The following is a 16,660-nucleotide window of genomic DNA, read 5'->3' as shown; positions in this document are numbered from 1 at the left end:
ATTCTTACCAGCACTTTTTTTTTTTTACCAGGGTGAAAATTTTAAAGCTTCAACATGGAAACATCAGGATTATTTTTAAAGGAGTTCCCACTATGGTGCAGTGAATTAAGCATCCGACTGCAGTGGCTTGGGTCCCTGTGGAGGAGTGGGCTGGATCCTGGCCCAGCACAGGGGGTTTAGGGATCTGGCTTTGCTACAGCTGCTGAGTAGGTCACAGCTGCGGCTCCAATTAGATCCCTGGCCTGGGAACTCCAATATGCCACAGGTGTGGCCATAAAAATTTTTTTTAAAGGATTGTTTTTTAAAAATGAGAGTACCCTAGAATACATTCAGACAATAAGATACTATGCAATTCTTAAGTTGTAGAAAAATAGATAGATAATAGATGATAGATAGTTATATAAATATATAGATATGGATCTGATTTTAAAAAGCAGTCATAAGTGAGAGGATGTATATAAATTATGTAATTGAATAGTGCCTTGCATATGAGAAGCGTTCAATGGATATTAGATATTAAATAGTACAAAAACATCTAAAACACACATGCACATACACACACACACACACACACACACAGAAAAATAACAGAGATGAGGCGTTACCATTGCTGCTCAGCAGGTCCGTGAGGATGTGAGTTCGATCCCTGGCCTTGCTCAGTGGGCTAGGGATCCGGCATTGCCAAAATTAGTAGTGTAGGTCGAAGATGTGGCTTGGATCCAGTGTTGCTGTGGCTGTGGTGTAGACCTCAGCTCCAGCTCCGATTAGACCCCTAGCCCAGGAATTTCCACATGCCACAGGTGTGACCCTAAAAAAGAAAAAACAAAAATAACAACAATAACAACAACAACAACAACAACAAATAACAGGAATGATGTGCGCCAAAATGTTAACAAATACTTTTGTGTGGAAGAGTATCTCCATTAAGTGATTTTATCTCCTTGACTTTTTTCTGAGCTTGTTGAGTTTTCTGCATTAACAAATATTACTTCTGTAATTAGAAGAAAAGCAGAAGAGGGAGTTCCTGTCATGGCTCAGTGGTTAACAAACCCGACTAGCATCCATGAGGACATGGGTTCAATCCCTGGCCTCGCTCAGTGGGTTAAGGATCCGGTGCTGCCATGAGCTGTGGTGTGGCTCAGATCCTGTGTTGCTGTGACTGTGGTGTAGGCTGGGGAACTACAGCTCTGATTGGACCCCTAGCCTGGGAACTTCCATATGCCATGGGTTTGGCCCCAAAAAAAGGACCAAAAAAGGGGGGGGCAGAAGAAAACAGGACATATTCTTGAATAAAATATTGCCTTGATGATGCTGGCTACTAAATGTGGTTAAGTAGGCTTTATTCAACATGTTTTATCCCAGCGATTCCTTCTATTTACTGAGCTGTGCCAGGAGGACCTTGTTAATCTCAGAGAAAACTAGGTGTAACTTGAAGGAAATAGGTGGAGTTTGTAGAAAGTAATTTATTTTCTTTGGATTTTTTGTTTTGTTTTGCTTTGCTTTGCTTTTGGGAGCCACACCTGTGGCATATGGATGTTCCCAGGCTAGGAGGCTCGAATCAGAGCTGCATCTGCCAGCTTATGCCACAGCCACAGCAATGCCAGATCCAAGCCACGCCTGCGACATGCACCACAGCTCATGGCAACATCAGATCCTTAGTCCCTTAGTGAGGCCAGGGATCAAACCCACATCCTCATGGATACTAGTCCAGTTCATTATCACTGAGCCACGACAGGAACTCCTATTTTCTTTTCTTTTTTTTTTTTTTTTTTGTCTTTTTTTGCTATTTTTTTGGCCGCTCCCGCGGCATATGGAGGTTCCCAGGCTAGGGGGTCTAATCGGAGCTGTGGCCACCAGCCTACGCCAGAGCCACAGCAGCGCAGGATCTGAGCCGTGTCTGCAACCTACACCACAGCTCACGGCAACGCCAGATCGTTAACCCACTGAGCAAGGGCAGGGACCGAACCCGCAACCTCATGGTTCCTAGTCGGATTCGTTAACCACTGCGCCATGACGGGAACTCCCCTATTTTCTTTATTTTTAATGACTTTGTGTGTGTGTGTGTGTCTTTTTAGGGCCACACCCAAGGCACATGGAGCTTCCCAGGCTAGGGGTCGAATTGGAGCTGCAGCTGCTGGCCTACACCACAGCCACTGCAACGCCAGATCCGAGCTGCACCTGTGACCTACGCCACAGCTCACGGCAATGCTGGATCCTTAACCCACTGAGCAAGGCCAAGGATCAAACCTTCGTCTTCATGGATGCTAGTCAGACTTGTTTCCACCGAGCCACAATGGGAATTCATTTATTTTTAAAACTTCAAATAACAACCAAGAATATGGTGTAATATTTTTTATGTTTATCAAACATGGGACCTCCTCATTTAAAAAAGGCCAAGGCTACTTCAGAGTCAATACTTTTTTAATACTCTATATCAATTCAAATAGTGTCCAAACCAACCAGAGGATCTAAGGGGTTTGATCATATTTAGATAAATTGTGATGAAATAAGGAGGAATTCTATTAAAATTAGGACAGAAGAATATCCTATAAATTATCCCCAGAAATTCAGGTAAAAATAAAATTCCATGTTGGTTTGCTAGTGGTGCCCAGAGTTAAGTCAAGGCTCTGAACGTGTAGAATTGTTTGCACTGGAAACTTCTTTGGGCAAAGGCTGAGTAACACTTCCGAATGTCTCCACAATATTTGCTTTTGGCTTTCCCCTCATACCTTCTCTATTTCTCATGCTACTCATCATAGAATGTCTTAAATTCTCAGTACTTGGTACAGGACATCCATTTCTACTTGGTGCTGACATTTGTTTGATGACGGCGTGGGGGCGTCGAAAGTGCTGTTGGTTCAGTTTGATTTTTTACATTAAATTTTGCGTGAATTTCCTTCCACAGCTACAACCCTCTCTGTGAGAGGAAACGCACAGGAAAGAGTGCCAGGGGCACAGCGAAGGAGGTGGAGGGAGTTCCCGCTGTGGCTCAGCAAGTTAAGAACCTGACTAGTACCCATGAGGATGCAGGCTCAATCCCTGCCCCGCCCCCCCAGCAGGTTAAGGATCGGGTGTTACAGTAAGCTTCGGCATAGGTCACAGATGCGGCTCAGATCTGGATCTGGTGTTGCTGTGTCTGTGGCGTAAGCCTGCAGCTACAGCTCTGATTTGACTCCTAGCATGGAAACTTCCCTATCTTGCAGGTGTTGCCCTAAAAAGAGGAAAAAAACAAACAAACCAAAAAAGCAAGTGGGGCAGAAGGAACCCAAATCAATCCACTGTAGCAGGGTTGGTTTTTCTCCTTTTATTCATGAACTATGTGAATTTAAACCGTACAGGTCCAAATGACCAAAGAATTGTTTGGAAGAGATTGTTCTTTTTAGAGTCAAGATACACAGGAATAGCAATCTGTACTGATGTTGCTACTGGTTTAAATTTAAAAAAAAAAAACCTCAGTTATAATCTTGATTGGTAAAATTTAACATGTCATACATAATAAGGTGCCAAAGGAACGCTCAAACAGCAAAACTAACCTCAGCTTCCTTGAAACAAAGAAGAAACCTAATGTTTTGGCCCTGCTTCATCAAACCTTAGACAAATACATAATTCTACAATTGATAATAGTGTCTAGTAATTTTTAGAAACTCCATTGACATTACACATCAAACAATATAGTTTCCCTCTTATGGGAAATTAAACAGTACTGTTATTTGGCAACCGAAGTATATTACAGTCAACAGAACATTCATCGAGGGTAGCTTAGTCCTACCCTTGGGCAGGGCTGTGAGGGCAGCCATGTGCCACCAGCACGGTGACCCAGTTGTCACTGGAAACACAAGGGACTCATGTCAGGATTGATACATTCTTTCCCAAACAGGCAAAGGCTGACTGGCATAGCTTGCAAGCACTGCTGGGGCAGGACCCCATATTCCCTGGCTTTTCTTGACCCCAGACTTTCTTGGAATAACCAGGATCCAGGAGGCAGTTGACCGGCTGAATCATTCCCACTTACAGCCCTACGGCCACACCAGCCGCAAAAGTGAGTATGGCGCTAAGGAGGACGGGTCATGACCTGTTCTGGGTGGGTGGACCAGAGCTGTCCACGTCAGCTGGCTGGCTCAAGGAGGCTTCCCAGGGCACGGTGAACAAGGAGATCTCTAAATGTCCCCGTGTTTGGGAATAAAGTCAGTTGCATCCACACAGACAGTTCCTCAAGGTGATTTGCTGATTCCTTGTATGACAATAGATTCCAGGAAGTTTCCAGAAATCACAGCTCCCCACTCCCCCTGACATCCAGGAAGTCACTTGGACTCTAGCATTTTGCCAATTTCAGGCGTATCAAAAAGGGACCTTGACTGTTGGCTGACTCAGGAGGAAGCATATAGCTTGTCGAGGGAAAAGGTGGAAACCTACAGCACACACTCCCCATGTGTCCTTTCAAGCTGCAGCCCTCAACTTTCACAACCATGATCCACAGTCAACATGCCCAGTTCACCAGGAACCGGCTCTAGTCACTGATGCATCACTCCCAGCCTGTTAGCGGAGGCTGGAGTCGCGGGGTTGCCAGCTCCCAAAATGCCTTCTGAATGCAGCTCTTGGCGCGGGGGGGGGGGGGGGGGGGGGGGAGGGGGGAGGGGGGGGGCCTCAGACCTTGAGGTTCACGGGATTTTGCATTCCATCCCTCCCTAGGTGGCCGGTGGGGACATTTCTGGTGCCAAAGGATAGAAAGCCATGCCCTAGATGCAGCCTGAACCTCTGACCCTTTCTGGGAAGGGGGACAGGAGGAAGGTCTCTTGCCCCAGGGACACAGGCAGCTAGGAGGCTGCTCTGTGCTGCCTACTCTACATGCCAGAAACAGCTAAGCCCAGAAAGCCCTGAAATCCCTCCTTCGAGCCACCCAGCCATGCCCCAGGCAAAGGCAGTGAGGGTCCCCCAGGAAATTTCATGGAGAATGCAAACACCAAAGAGATGTTCTGAATCTACCCAGAAAGAGAACTGCTAAGGGTGACCGGGAGGTCAAGGGGTGGCCTCCCTCCCATGTTCGGAACTCTCTAGAAGGATGGTTGGGTCCACCCCAGAGTCCTGACTGACCCGCCAGAACCCACAGAAGCTTCTGGGCACATCATATGGATCTGATGGGAAACAGGCTCTCAATCCTCCAGTCTTTCCTGAACTTACCACCCTCCTGAATATGTAACCTGTTTAATGAAACACCGGGGTCTCCTTCAAGGTCATGGCTAGAGGATACTTATCATTTTATCACCACACCACCCATTTCATTTAAATGTATCACATTCTATGCCCCCCCAAAATGACTTCTTTGATTTCCTAACATATGCCACTCAGATTTTCTTTTTCATATAAGAAATTTAGTTGGGTCAAACCCAAGTAATCTGATTAAGTATTTTCCTACTCCTGGCATAGGTTTTTAAATTTTCTTTTCTATAGTTTTATGCACTTAAATTAGATTCCTAAAATACTCTCATATACATACAGAAAAATAATCTCTCAATGACGTCACAGTTTACAATAACAAGTTAAATATTTATAACTACAGAATCTGTTAGTTTATGCAACATTTAACATCATAACCTCTTACACACCATATGTACATTGAGTCATGGACATTCCCATAAACATACAGCAGGGATTTCTGGACAAACCATCTACAGAGCATAACTTTTTCACTTTATGTAGTGGAATTCTGCACTATTCTTAGCTGGAAACTGTAGAAAATGCAGAAAACCAGAAGCTGAGAACTGATTATCATACATAGGATGTTTTCGCCGCAGATTCTCATCTGTATACATGTATTTACACATTATGTTGACCGCCTACTTCTGTGAGGATAAGAAAGCTGATTTAGCTAAGGCAATAGGACATGAATGATGTGGCCGCCAACTTCTCCATCCAGGTAGGCTCTGAAGAAGGGGAGCAGAAGGGTACAGACCTTGCTGGGCTTCAGCAGACAAGATTTGAGGTTGGTTTTATGGTTCAAAGACACTTGGGCTCTTGGCAATGTATGTCCTAAATGCATGTGTTAAAATAAGTACTATTACCAAAGATCTTGCTAGAATATCTACTTTCCATATTGTGACTCCTTAGCAGATGATATCTGAAGGGCGTTGATTTGTAAAACGTAAGTCAAAAGATTCATTCAGGAAAACAAACACTGACACAATATTAATTCAACGCCTCTAGAAAATGCTTTCTGAAAGTTCAGTAGTTTGCGTGATTGCCTTACCCGTAGAAACAAGGCTAGGGTTTGCCATCTCAGTCAAAGTGACACTGTCAAATCCACAGGAGATGAATTTGACATTTCTGTTCCACTGCCTGAATGTTTTTACCTCGTAAACTTTATAATCCCAGACTGAATCTAGAAACATAGATGGGATTATTGCTCTGTGTGCATAGACGTGAAATTGACTAGCAAAGACCGAGCAGAATTGCAAAGGTTTGGGAGGGTCCAGCCAAGGTCTAGGAAATGCTACCGAAAGAAAGCAACTGCAAGTGCACGGCAGGAGGGGCAACTCCAAGGTCAGCTGCCCCACCCCACCCCACCCCCGCCACGCCCCACGGCCCGTGGTAGTGGGATCTTTCCTCTCTCCTCACATCCCCCTGCTCCAAAGCCACGGATATCCTACGGGGAGAACCCAGCTGGGAAGCCTCTGCCTCCCAGAAGCAGGAGCCCTCCTGCCACCTGGGCGCCAAGGCAGCGGCAGGGAGGCAGCCGGCGGTCCCCTTTCGAGGGATCGGAGATGGAGAAACGGCGTCCAACCCGGCTCCCGGGGAAGGAGCACTGAGCACCGCTCCACCCGCGCTCCATTACCTAGTAAATTACGGGGAAAAGCCTCCCTGTCCTAGCAGCTCAGAGAAGAAAAGCCCCCAGTGGATGACTAATGACCAAAAGGAAGGGTTTGATTTCAAGTCATTGGGTGAAACGGTCAAGGCCCGCGGGCCCCTCTGCAGCACGCCCTGGCCACGCATCTGTCAACGAGGGGTTTGGGCCCCCTACCCTCTGACGGGTCCAGACCGTTGGCGCTTTAACAAGCACACATTTTGAAAAATTCATCGGCCCACCTCTCTGCACCCTGCCAGGGAGACTTTACAAAGGAAGAAGCAAAAGATGAAGCCCCATCTGCCTAGAACACCAACTAAAAACACAATGTGACCAAGGCGGGGTTCACGGGCATCTGACCTGCGCAGTCACACGCGGGACCCAGTGCTTACGAGGGCCGGTTCCTGGTCTAATCCTCTGCCGTCATCACCTCGAAAGTCTTCATAATTTTGAACACGGGACTCACATTTTCACTTTGCACTCAGCCCGCAAATTATGTAGCGTGTCATGAGTGTGAACTCCGGGAGGGTCAGATCTATCTGCTTTCATGGTCAATCCAAATATCCACTCACGGCCACCACCCCCCCCACCCCCGCCCACACACACACCCCATGCAATGATCTGCATCCCCCGAACAGTTCCTTTACATCTGAAATTCCACAGGTGACAGTCTCCAGGTAGACTCTCTTATCCAAACCAAGCAGAGGGGACCTGACTTCTAGAACCCTTGTTGGGGAGGGGGCGCCTCCTCCAGTGAACTCACCCTGGGTGGGCCCAGCAGTAGCAGGACACCTCCACCTCACGGCGGAGGCCCCCAAATCTCTGGGGCCTTCACCAAAGCAGATGCAGAAAAGACAGGAAGGCTAAGGACCACTGGGGGCTCCAAGCTCAGCAGCAGAGAAAGGCAAAGTGTCACCATGTATCCCAGGAGAGGTGTGTTCGAGTTCCGCGTCCATCGCTAACTTTCTTTCCCCTCCTGCCTTCTTTCTCAGATTCCCCAAGTCCTTGATTTACACAAGAGCAATGCCCCAGAGCTGCAGTAGGTGGAGCCAGCGCCCTGGGATCGGCCCTTGGAACCGGCAAGTTTCCAGCAGGGACATCGCCCCCTAGCGGTGAGCGTGGGTAGAACGGCAGCTCCCCGCTCTTAACCAGGCACTGCAAAGCCGCCACCCCCTTTCTCTGATTCCTGCATCACCCTCTTGGCCCCAGGCCCCCATTCTGTTTAGAGAAGCAGGAGGAAATAAGGGGTTTGAGTAGGAGAGGAAAAATGCAAAGGAAGAAAGTTTTAGAAACACAACCTCACAGGCATGTTATTCTTTTAAATGAAAAAAAGTACAAACCAGAGTTTCTGGAAGAAAAATATGCATTCTTTCCACTGCATAAAAAGAAACCCTGGTTACTGGGTAATTCTCAGCAGATATCTGAGAAACACTCATTTATTTTTCTCAAGGCTGACCACATAAGCCCACTTCTGAGCAGGTTTATTTGGTGGGCTTTGAATCCTAAAATATTCACCCTCCTCAGATGATTTTAACAAGATAGGCTGGTATAGAAAGTAGAACAAAATCCTATTAAAAACAACTCACAAAACACCCTGACATCCAGGAGGGGCAGCTTTACCCTGAAATATGACAACCACACATAGTGTTGAAAAAAAAAATGTACTATGTGGGTGTTATCTGGTTCCCAAAGTTCAGATGAAAGAAGGTTCCTTTTAGTGGACGAAGTGATTGAATCTGCATGTCACTGAAATAATTATTTGGAAGTGGAGATGAATTTTTACAAGCATTGGGTGCTGTTCAAATGCCTTAAAGTTAGATCTACAATTAGGCTGTGAAAGCCACAAAGGCAGGCCCCCTCCTTACCACGTGGGAGGGTGGTCTGGCCCAGGATAGGGACTCCCTGAATGAACTTGACTGAGAGCTCACAACCCAGAGATAAGACTTTGCAACTGTTGGCCTCTGGGTTTTAATGCTCCCCAGGTAAAGAGCTGTTAGAGGTTTTCTCGCCTTCATCTGGAATGCGTTTTCCATGTTTCTCAGGAATAGATTTTGGCTGCGAAAGAGAGCAGGTTACATAGCTTAGCTGAGCCTGATGACCTACAAACATATCCTGCATCTAACAATAAGCAGGGTGAGGAGACAGGAGATCTAGAATGTTCCTTTCCTCTAGCTCAAATAAACGGCTGCTTTCCAAGTGCGGTAAATATCCACACTGTACTGACACCATACAAAGTGGCCCCTATAAAACATGGCTCGGGGCACTGCAGGGTGAGTCTTGGCAGCTGACCTGTGCCATTCCCGGCATCCTGGAGAAGCCCCGGAGGGCACTGCCGCACCCCTCGGTACAGAGAGAAGGGAGTATTTGTTTACCAAATACCTCTTAGGGGAATTCCTGTTGTGGCTCATCAGGTTAGGAATCCAGCTAGTATCCATGAGGATGTGGGTTTGATCCCTGGCCTCGCTCAATGGGTTAAGGATCCAGCATTACGGTGAGCTATGGTGCAGGTCGTAGATGTGGCTCGGATCCTGTGTTGCTGTGGCTGTGACGGCTACAGCTCCCGTTTGACCCCTAGCCAGGGAACTTCCATATGCTGCAGGTGCAGCACACACACACCCCCAAAAAAAGGGAGGGGCAAAGAAAAAAAAAAAAAAACCTCTTAAGATAGCTCAGACCACAGCATCTGAGGGCTTCAGCACATCACCAGTTTCTGCTACCAGTTCTGCTTCTGCCTGAATTAAAGTCCTAATGCTAAAAGCCAAGGAAGGAGAGCCAGCCTTGTCTGTTTTCATCGCCTCACTTTCCAGCCTAGAAGGTTCTAAATTTATAAGGCAAGTGCATCTGGAGTAGGCAGACCCAACGTTAACCTCACATGACCCTCGAGTCTGAAATGCCACCGTCAAGCAGGCACGTGTCCCTGTCACAGTGCCCATGTCTGCTGTGAAGCTCATCTCCAGCCCCAAAGAGAAGGGAGAATACAATGAACTGAAATAAAATGAAAACCTACTTGCTGTTCCCCACGGAAATTCTTAAAATCCTTACAGACACAAAACAAATATTCTTCTTGTGAATCAGAAAAGCCCAACCAACTAGGGGGAAAAAAACGGAGGAGAGATAGAGAAGTCTTTTTCTGCTCATACTGAGCACTGGCAAACTGTCAACTAGATTCCAAAGCCTCCTTTCAAATAAAACCGGAAGCACTTCATTCATGCCTCTTTGCTCTCCAGCCCCTTTGGATCCGAGAATGTCCCTGCTCGGTCAGTGGCTTTATGCTTGCACCAGGCAACCCCTAGAGAGACAGAAGTTTGGGGCACCGGGTCAAAAAGACAATGCAAATGGCCAATTTGTCCATTTTCTGATGGGATTTTTTTTTTTTCCTCAACTAAATTCAGTGCTACTCAACCAGGTAAGACCAGGTACTTTCATAGACTTAGGTCATGCTTAAGTTGTTCAAAGAGCAAAGAAGAAAAAAATGCCCCCTTGAACACGAATGTCCTATGGGAGCACTGCTTTCTCCTCTGCCATCAGAGATCAAGGGGGACTACATGAAGTCAACCTGGGAAGCCTGGCCCCAGTCTCTCAAGCAACCCTGGAGAGCCCAGCCCAGAAAGGTCTCTCTCCCTGCGTCAGGCCAGCCCTGGATCTGAATGAGCCACAGCCTCAGGCTCTCATGGTCACAGGCAACCTGGATCCAGATGATGCTGCCCACCTGCCTGCCAGAGAGACCCTGCCCCGGGGGCACCAGAATATGGATGGTTCCTTCAGGAGAGCTGGTCTGCAAAAAAGTCCTCCTATCCTCAGGGCCCAGCCCTGGAGCAGAAAGGCCCCCTTGCTGGACATCGAGGAGATCAGTGTGGCTCAGGGAAGGGGGAGGCTTGCAGGGGTGTCTAGAAGTCTGGACTCAGAGTATTAGGAGGCAGGGGCCTGCAGAGAGCCTGTGTTGAGAAAGCAAAAAGCCAGGAGACAGATGGTCCTGGCCAGGGACATTTCACCTCTATGAAAGAGCGCCGAGGCAGCCCAAAAGGTAGTGGTGAAGGACTAGAGGTCGAAGAAGGAGAATCCGTGCAGCCCCCACATGCCTGCATCTCCCGCACGACTCCTGAGTCGCAGCGGGATCTGCGGACCAGCCTCACTCCTCCGTAAGTACAAGAGGCCACGTGGCAAATGACCCCAGTGAGGACACAGACACTAATCCAGAATCGCTACCCGGGAGGAGCCTCCAAGGGATGTCCAGCAGAGTCACTTGGGAAAACAGACTCACACGACATCACGCGACATCAGCTCTGATAAGGGGACTCTGCGGGTGGGTGATCCCGTGGACCCCAAAAGACAAGATGTTTGTCACTGAGCCCATTGCTTCCTCCCTCCACGCACAGTGATGCCCTCCAGTCACACGCAAAGAAAGTCAACGCAGAAGAGGGGGAACAGAAAGGACGGGATGGGCTTGGTGACCCAGGACGACCTCATTTTCACCTTCGTTTTCTACCATAGTGGCAGGTCCTTCATAAACACACTGAAGACGCTGTGCTGGGTATAGAAAGAGGGAAGCATGGCTTGTCGGTCCCTTCATAGATTTCATGTAAAATGGTTTCCGAACATCAAAAAACAAACCTAACGTCTCGGAACCATGTTTTCTGCTGGGAGGTGGTAAACAAACGCATGCTTGAAGTTGACCTTGGTGTCTGATATCTCCAGATGAGAGGTTCTCACCAAAGGGGTTGTCCGCTTGTTTCCAAAAATACTTCTGTCCATTGTTCTTGATACAAAAGTCGACGCTATCTTTAATAAATAAATAATAAAGTGTTTCTTAGAAGTGTGAAATGTAAACTTGGTCGCCCTTTCTGACGCACACTCTTTAAAAAAAATTGCTTGAACGATGCCAGGGCTTTCACGGGAAAGAAGGACGTGACATATTCAGTTCCCAGCAAAGTGAGTTGTTCACTCCGCTGCTAAGTGGACGCTACCTTTATAAAGCGCTTCTATAACCCTAAGGAAAGGCTACAACCAAAGAGAATACCACCTCGCACAGGAAAGCTAGATTTCAGGATCAGAGAACATGCAAAGAACATTTCATGAGAACAACAAACGGGGCTTATGAGAACTTCAACATGCGAACAAAATCCAACCCACGCTTCTCATGAGCAAAGTGAGTTCTTATCGAGTTAACCAGCCTATCTCCTGGCCTCGAAAGAGAAAAACCCAGACAGCTCCAACCAGACAGCTTGGCACGTGGTCCTACGCTCCTGTCTCTGGCAACACGGACATGGATTTCCTCATCACTGAGAGCTTGGGTGTGTACTTGGCTTGGGGAAAGAGTCTCGGGTCTTCTTCCCTGGCACTGAGAGCCCTGCCTGCGCCGAGGGTCTTTCCCCCACCCTGTGACGGGTTTCCTCCACAGATGGTCACCTTTCCTTTTCACACTCTGGGGATGCCTTTTGGAGGAACGTACCAAAGACATCTGCTGAAAGTTCCCACAAAATTTCAGGATCCAGCATTGGAGCAAGAAGAGGCTCGGAGCTGGTTGCCAGCCACGACTCCCGCCACGAAACATCACAGGCCCCTCAAGCCAACAGAGAACCTTCTCACCAGGCTGGCAACCAGGACCCAATAACGCCGTAAAGTAGCCTTTCAGGTGACCTGCTGTGATCTAATCCAGCGGAGCATAACTTCATGGTTAACAGCCTTCCTTAACCATCTTCCGAGCGTGCTGGAAATCAGCATCAGATCGCCTAATAGTAGCCAGGGATAGTTTTCATTGGCATCTACCAGTAAAAAAACCTGGAGGAGACGGGAAAGGTGCTAACAACACACCTGCTGGATTAGTTCCTGGACCAGCCCCCCAAAGAGCTAGACCACGGTCTGATCAGGAGACCCTCTTCCCGAGGGATCAGACCTGGGGCAGCACTTCCAATAAGGTCCCAGTGGGGGAGTGAGATTCTGAAGCAAAGACAAGACTATCGTGATTATTTCTAAACCCACCAGGGACCAGGCATCGCAGATCAGGGGCCGGGACCTACTTGTGAGCTGGGGGAGGTAAGAAATAGGAGGGTTACATGAGTTCCCCAAAAATATAGACATCACATTTGTAAATCTATTTTACAGCAACCAGACCCAAACCTCAGGCCCAGGGATAGGCCAGGTTCCCAACTCAACATAGCTGGGGGCTATGGGCTTTCAAAGACCCTAGAAGCTATGACGAGACCTGCAGTGAGAACAAAGGAAAACACAGTTTGGTTTCATAAAATGAGAAATTGTTTGGGCGGGGGAGGATTGTCGAGACGTATTCCCAGAAACTTTGAGGGGCCTGTCTTTGCTGTCCTGTTGCTCTGTGGCTGAACACCAAACAGTGGTCCTCGGAAAACCAACGCCATTTCCAGACAGCACCTGCTGCCTTGGCTGAGACTTGGCCAAGCGCACCCTTGGCCGGCTCCCTACGGCTCATCAAACAACTGCAGGTCCAAGCGGACCACAATCTCTCCTGTGGGAACTTCGTGCAGCAGGAGACACTTGGTAACGGGACCCTTGGAACCCTGGTCCTTCTTGATGTCAGCCACACGGATCTCCGTCCGACCCAAAAAATCTGAAAGGAGAAACACACAGACTCTGCTCAGAGAGGATTCCATCTCGAGGCGGGTTCTTGGCACATTGGGAGCATCCAAGTGAGCTGTTCTACCCTCCCCTCTTCCAGAAGGGAGTTAGGTCATTTTTCAGGAATTCAGAACTAAAATGACAGCATGGTTTTATTTATTTATTTATTTTGCTTTTTAAGGCCACACCTGCAGCATTTGGAAATTCCCAGGCGAGGGGTCGAATTGGAGCTCTTGCCGCCGGCCTACGCCACAGCCACAGCAACGCCAGATCTGAGCCATGTCTGTGACCTACACCACAGCTCACAGCAATGCCTGATCCCTAACCCAGTAAGCAAAGCCAGGGATCAAGCCGGCATCCTCATAGATACTAGTCAGGTTCTTAACACACTGAGCCACAATGGGAACTCCAATGACAGCACCATTTTTAAATGGTGTGAAAAGAAAAAGGTACTAGATGAGGCCCAAGGAGAGTCTAGGAGGAAAGCAAAATGCAGACTCTCCTCACACCCAGGAGGTCCGAAGGGCTTGGAGCGTCCTGGGAGGCAGTGCAAAACCAGATGTCTCATCAGCTGCACCGTTTGAAACCTGCACAACATTTAAAGACCTCACTCAAGAGGATGAGAAGAAGAAATGAAAAGGCAGAGCACAGAAGATTTACTGCTCTACGAGTAAAGATTTTTTTTAAAAAGAAAGAAAAAAAAGGAGCTAGAGTCATGTGTTCAGACCTGAACGGTACCATCTCCAAGGTGTGTTGCTAAAGTGAAGAGAACAAGTCACAGGAGGAATCGTAGAGTCTAATGCACTTTGTGTTAAAAAAGTGTTCATATATGTAAGTAAATCCATGCAAAAATGATAGGCCGGGCATCCATCCATCAGGGAATAGGGGAGCGAATCATTCATGTTTTCGGTCGTGGAATTTTGGATGTTTGAACCTTTATTCTATTTATGTCATGCAAATAGAAAGGAGAAAAGACATGAAAGATTTTTTTTTAAAGGAAAGAAAGGAGTTCCCGCTGTGGTGCAGTGGGATAGATGGTGTCTCTGCAGTGGCAGGGATGTGGGTTTGATCCCTGGCCTGACACAGCGGGTTAAGGATCCAGTGTTGCTATAGCTACAGCATAGGTCACAATTGAGACTCTGATCTGATCCCTGGCCCAGGACCTCCACATGTCTTGGGGTGGCCAAAAATGAAAACAAAAAGAGAGAGAGAGAGAGAGAGATTATATAAAAAAAATAAAGAAGGAGAGAGAGAGAGAAAGGAAGGAAGGAGGGAGGGAGAGAGGAGCCACCACCATTGCGTCATGATATTTCACTAGTAAAAAGAAAAGTCCAGAGTTTCTGCTGTGGCACAACAGGATCAGTGGTGTCTCTACAGCGTGCGGACGCAGGTTCGATCCCTGACTTGGTGCAGTGTAATTTTGGATGGTTGAAGGATCCAGCGTTACTGCAGTTGCAGCATAGGTCACAACTGCGGCTGAGATCTGATCCCTGGCCCAGGAACTCCGTGTGCCTCGGCGTAGCCAAGAAAGAAGAAAAAAGAGAGAGAGAGAGAGAGAGAGAAAACCAACCTCAAGCCTGTATTTCTCAGAATAAAAAATGGCTAGGTGTTCCTGTTGTGGCTCAGCAGGTTACAAACCCGACTAGTATCCATGAGGATGCAGAGTTAATCCCTGAAGTCGCAAAGTGGGTTAAGGATCCAGTATTGCTGCAAGCTGCAGTGTAGGTTGCTGATGTGGCTTGGGATCCCGCATTGCTGTGGCTGTGGTGTACACCGGCAGCTGCAGCTCAATTCAACCCCTAGCCTGGGAACCTCCATATGCCACAGGTGCAGCTGTAAAAAGGAAAAAATAAAATAAATGGAGTGGATTAGCAATGAGATCCTGCTGTGTAGCACTGGGAGCTATGTCTAGTCACTTATGATGGAGCATGATAATGTGAGAAAAAAGAATGTATACATGTATGTCTAACTGGGTCACCAAGCTGTACAGTAGGAAAAAAAATAATGTATCGGGGAAATAAAAGGGAAAAAAATGGCCAATGAAACGCCATGGTTAAGAGCCCAGCCTTGAGAATCAAATTGCTCTGGCCATGCTCTAACATTAAGCTGGTTTTGTGACCATCTTTGGGCAGTAACAGACCATAACTAACTCACGACATAAGATAATTCACATATAAAAGTACTAAAAAGCAAAAGCCACAGAGAACAATTTAAGCCTTGCACGGATCATGCCTGCATTAAACTCTTACTCCCAGCACTTACTTATGCTCCTTTAGATATAGTTAAGTTGAGACCATAATCTTAAAAGATCTCTTATTTTTATCGGGTTGAAGTAGAGAGAGAAGTTTCTTGGACTCCTTGGCCAGACTCATTTTGTCCCCAGGCTTAAAGCAGAAACAGAAAGTTGGGTGAAAGGATGATGTGTTCAACACAATTCCATTCCTCTGATTAACCAGAAAGTCACCCCAAAGGCACTGATTGATTCTGCCATGCTTTCTGTGGGCCAATGTTCCTCTTACTCAACCGGCTGGTTTTATTCATTTTCACCATAGCCTTTAGCCAAGGACTGAAGAATCGGGCTGAAGCTTTGGGATACAGCCCTCTGTGCAGTTACCTGCTTTGGGGAAGCACAGGACCATGGTCTTTGTCCAAGGAAGCTGGACCCCTCTAGACCAAGCACGCTTTGTCCACCTTCTCTGAGATGCCCGGGCACTGGTGAAAGCCTCTTCCCAGGGGAGGCCAGGTCTTGTCTTGTGCCAACCTCATCTCTCTGGCTGGAAGCACAGGAATTCTGGGCACCAAGTTTCCAGGTAGGAAAAGGTTTATCCATGAAAGCCAGGTGACAAGAAAGGGGGAAGAGTGTGCCTCGGGACCACTCTCTACTCACCGTCTGGAGAGAACTGGTCCCTCTCAAACACAGTGATGCACAGGACCTCTTGCTCCAGGTCTTTGATGAAGAACTGGCAGTTGGAGTTCCACTTGGGATTCAGAGTGTCCTGGATCGTCTTGGTGATGTGGCACTGGGACCCCATGGTCACCTCGCAGTATGGGTTACTCTTTCCTAGAGGGAACAGAGCCTGCTGGTTGACACTGCCGGGTGCATGTGCTGGAGTCACAGCCCTGGGGCAGCCCTTCCCTCCATGCCCCTCACTTCATCCCCCTCCAAAGCCACACTTAATGATCGGCATAAAAACGGAGAATCCAGGCAAAAACTCCCAATCCAGCATCATCCCT

At 47.6% G+C, this 16,660-nt stretch overlaps 1 protein-coding gene across 5 annotated transcripts in view; it reads right to left on the bottom strand.

The window, feature by feature from the left end:
* Positions 1 to 5,433: 5,433 nt before the first annotated feature.
* Positions 5,434 to 16,660, bottom strand: part of ITSN1 (intersectin 1) — a 247,605-nt gene continuing 236,378 nt past the window's right edge. For 4 of the 5 annotated variants that reach the window (XM_084992010.1, XM_084992011.1, XM_084992012.1 and 1 more), the window contains 2 exons: positions 16,314 to 16,487; positions 5,434 to 13,418 (listed from right to left, as the gene is read on the bottom strand). In XM_084992010.1, coding sequence (XP_084848136.1) covers positions 13,270 to 13,418; positions 16,314 to 16,487 — 323 coding nt within the window. In that variant the 3' untranslated portion in view covers positions 5,434 to 13,269. The remainder of the gene's footprint in view (positions 13,419 to 16,313; positions 16,488 to 16,660) is intronic. The other variant, XR_014825148.1, reaches the window with a different exon arrangement.

Source organism: Sus scrofa, chromosome 13, assembly GCF_054392235.1.
Source record: "Sus scrofa isolate SSC_HxYL_T2T_F1_AM1 chromosome 13, Sscrofa_HxYL_maternal_Yorkshire_Landrace_v2.0, whole genome shotgun sequence".
NCBI lineage: Eukaryota > Metazoa > Chordata > Mammalia > Artiodactyla > Suidae > Sus > Sus scrofa.
Note: the sequence above shows the minus strand (reverse complement) of the source record. Positions and strands in the feature narration are given on the sequence as shown.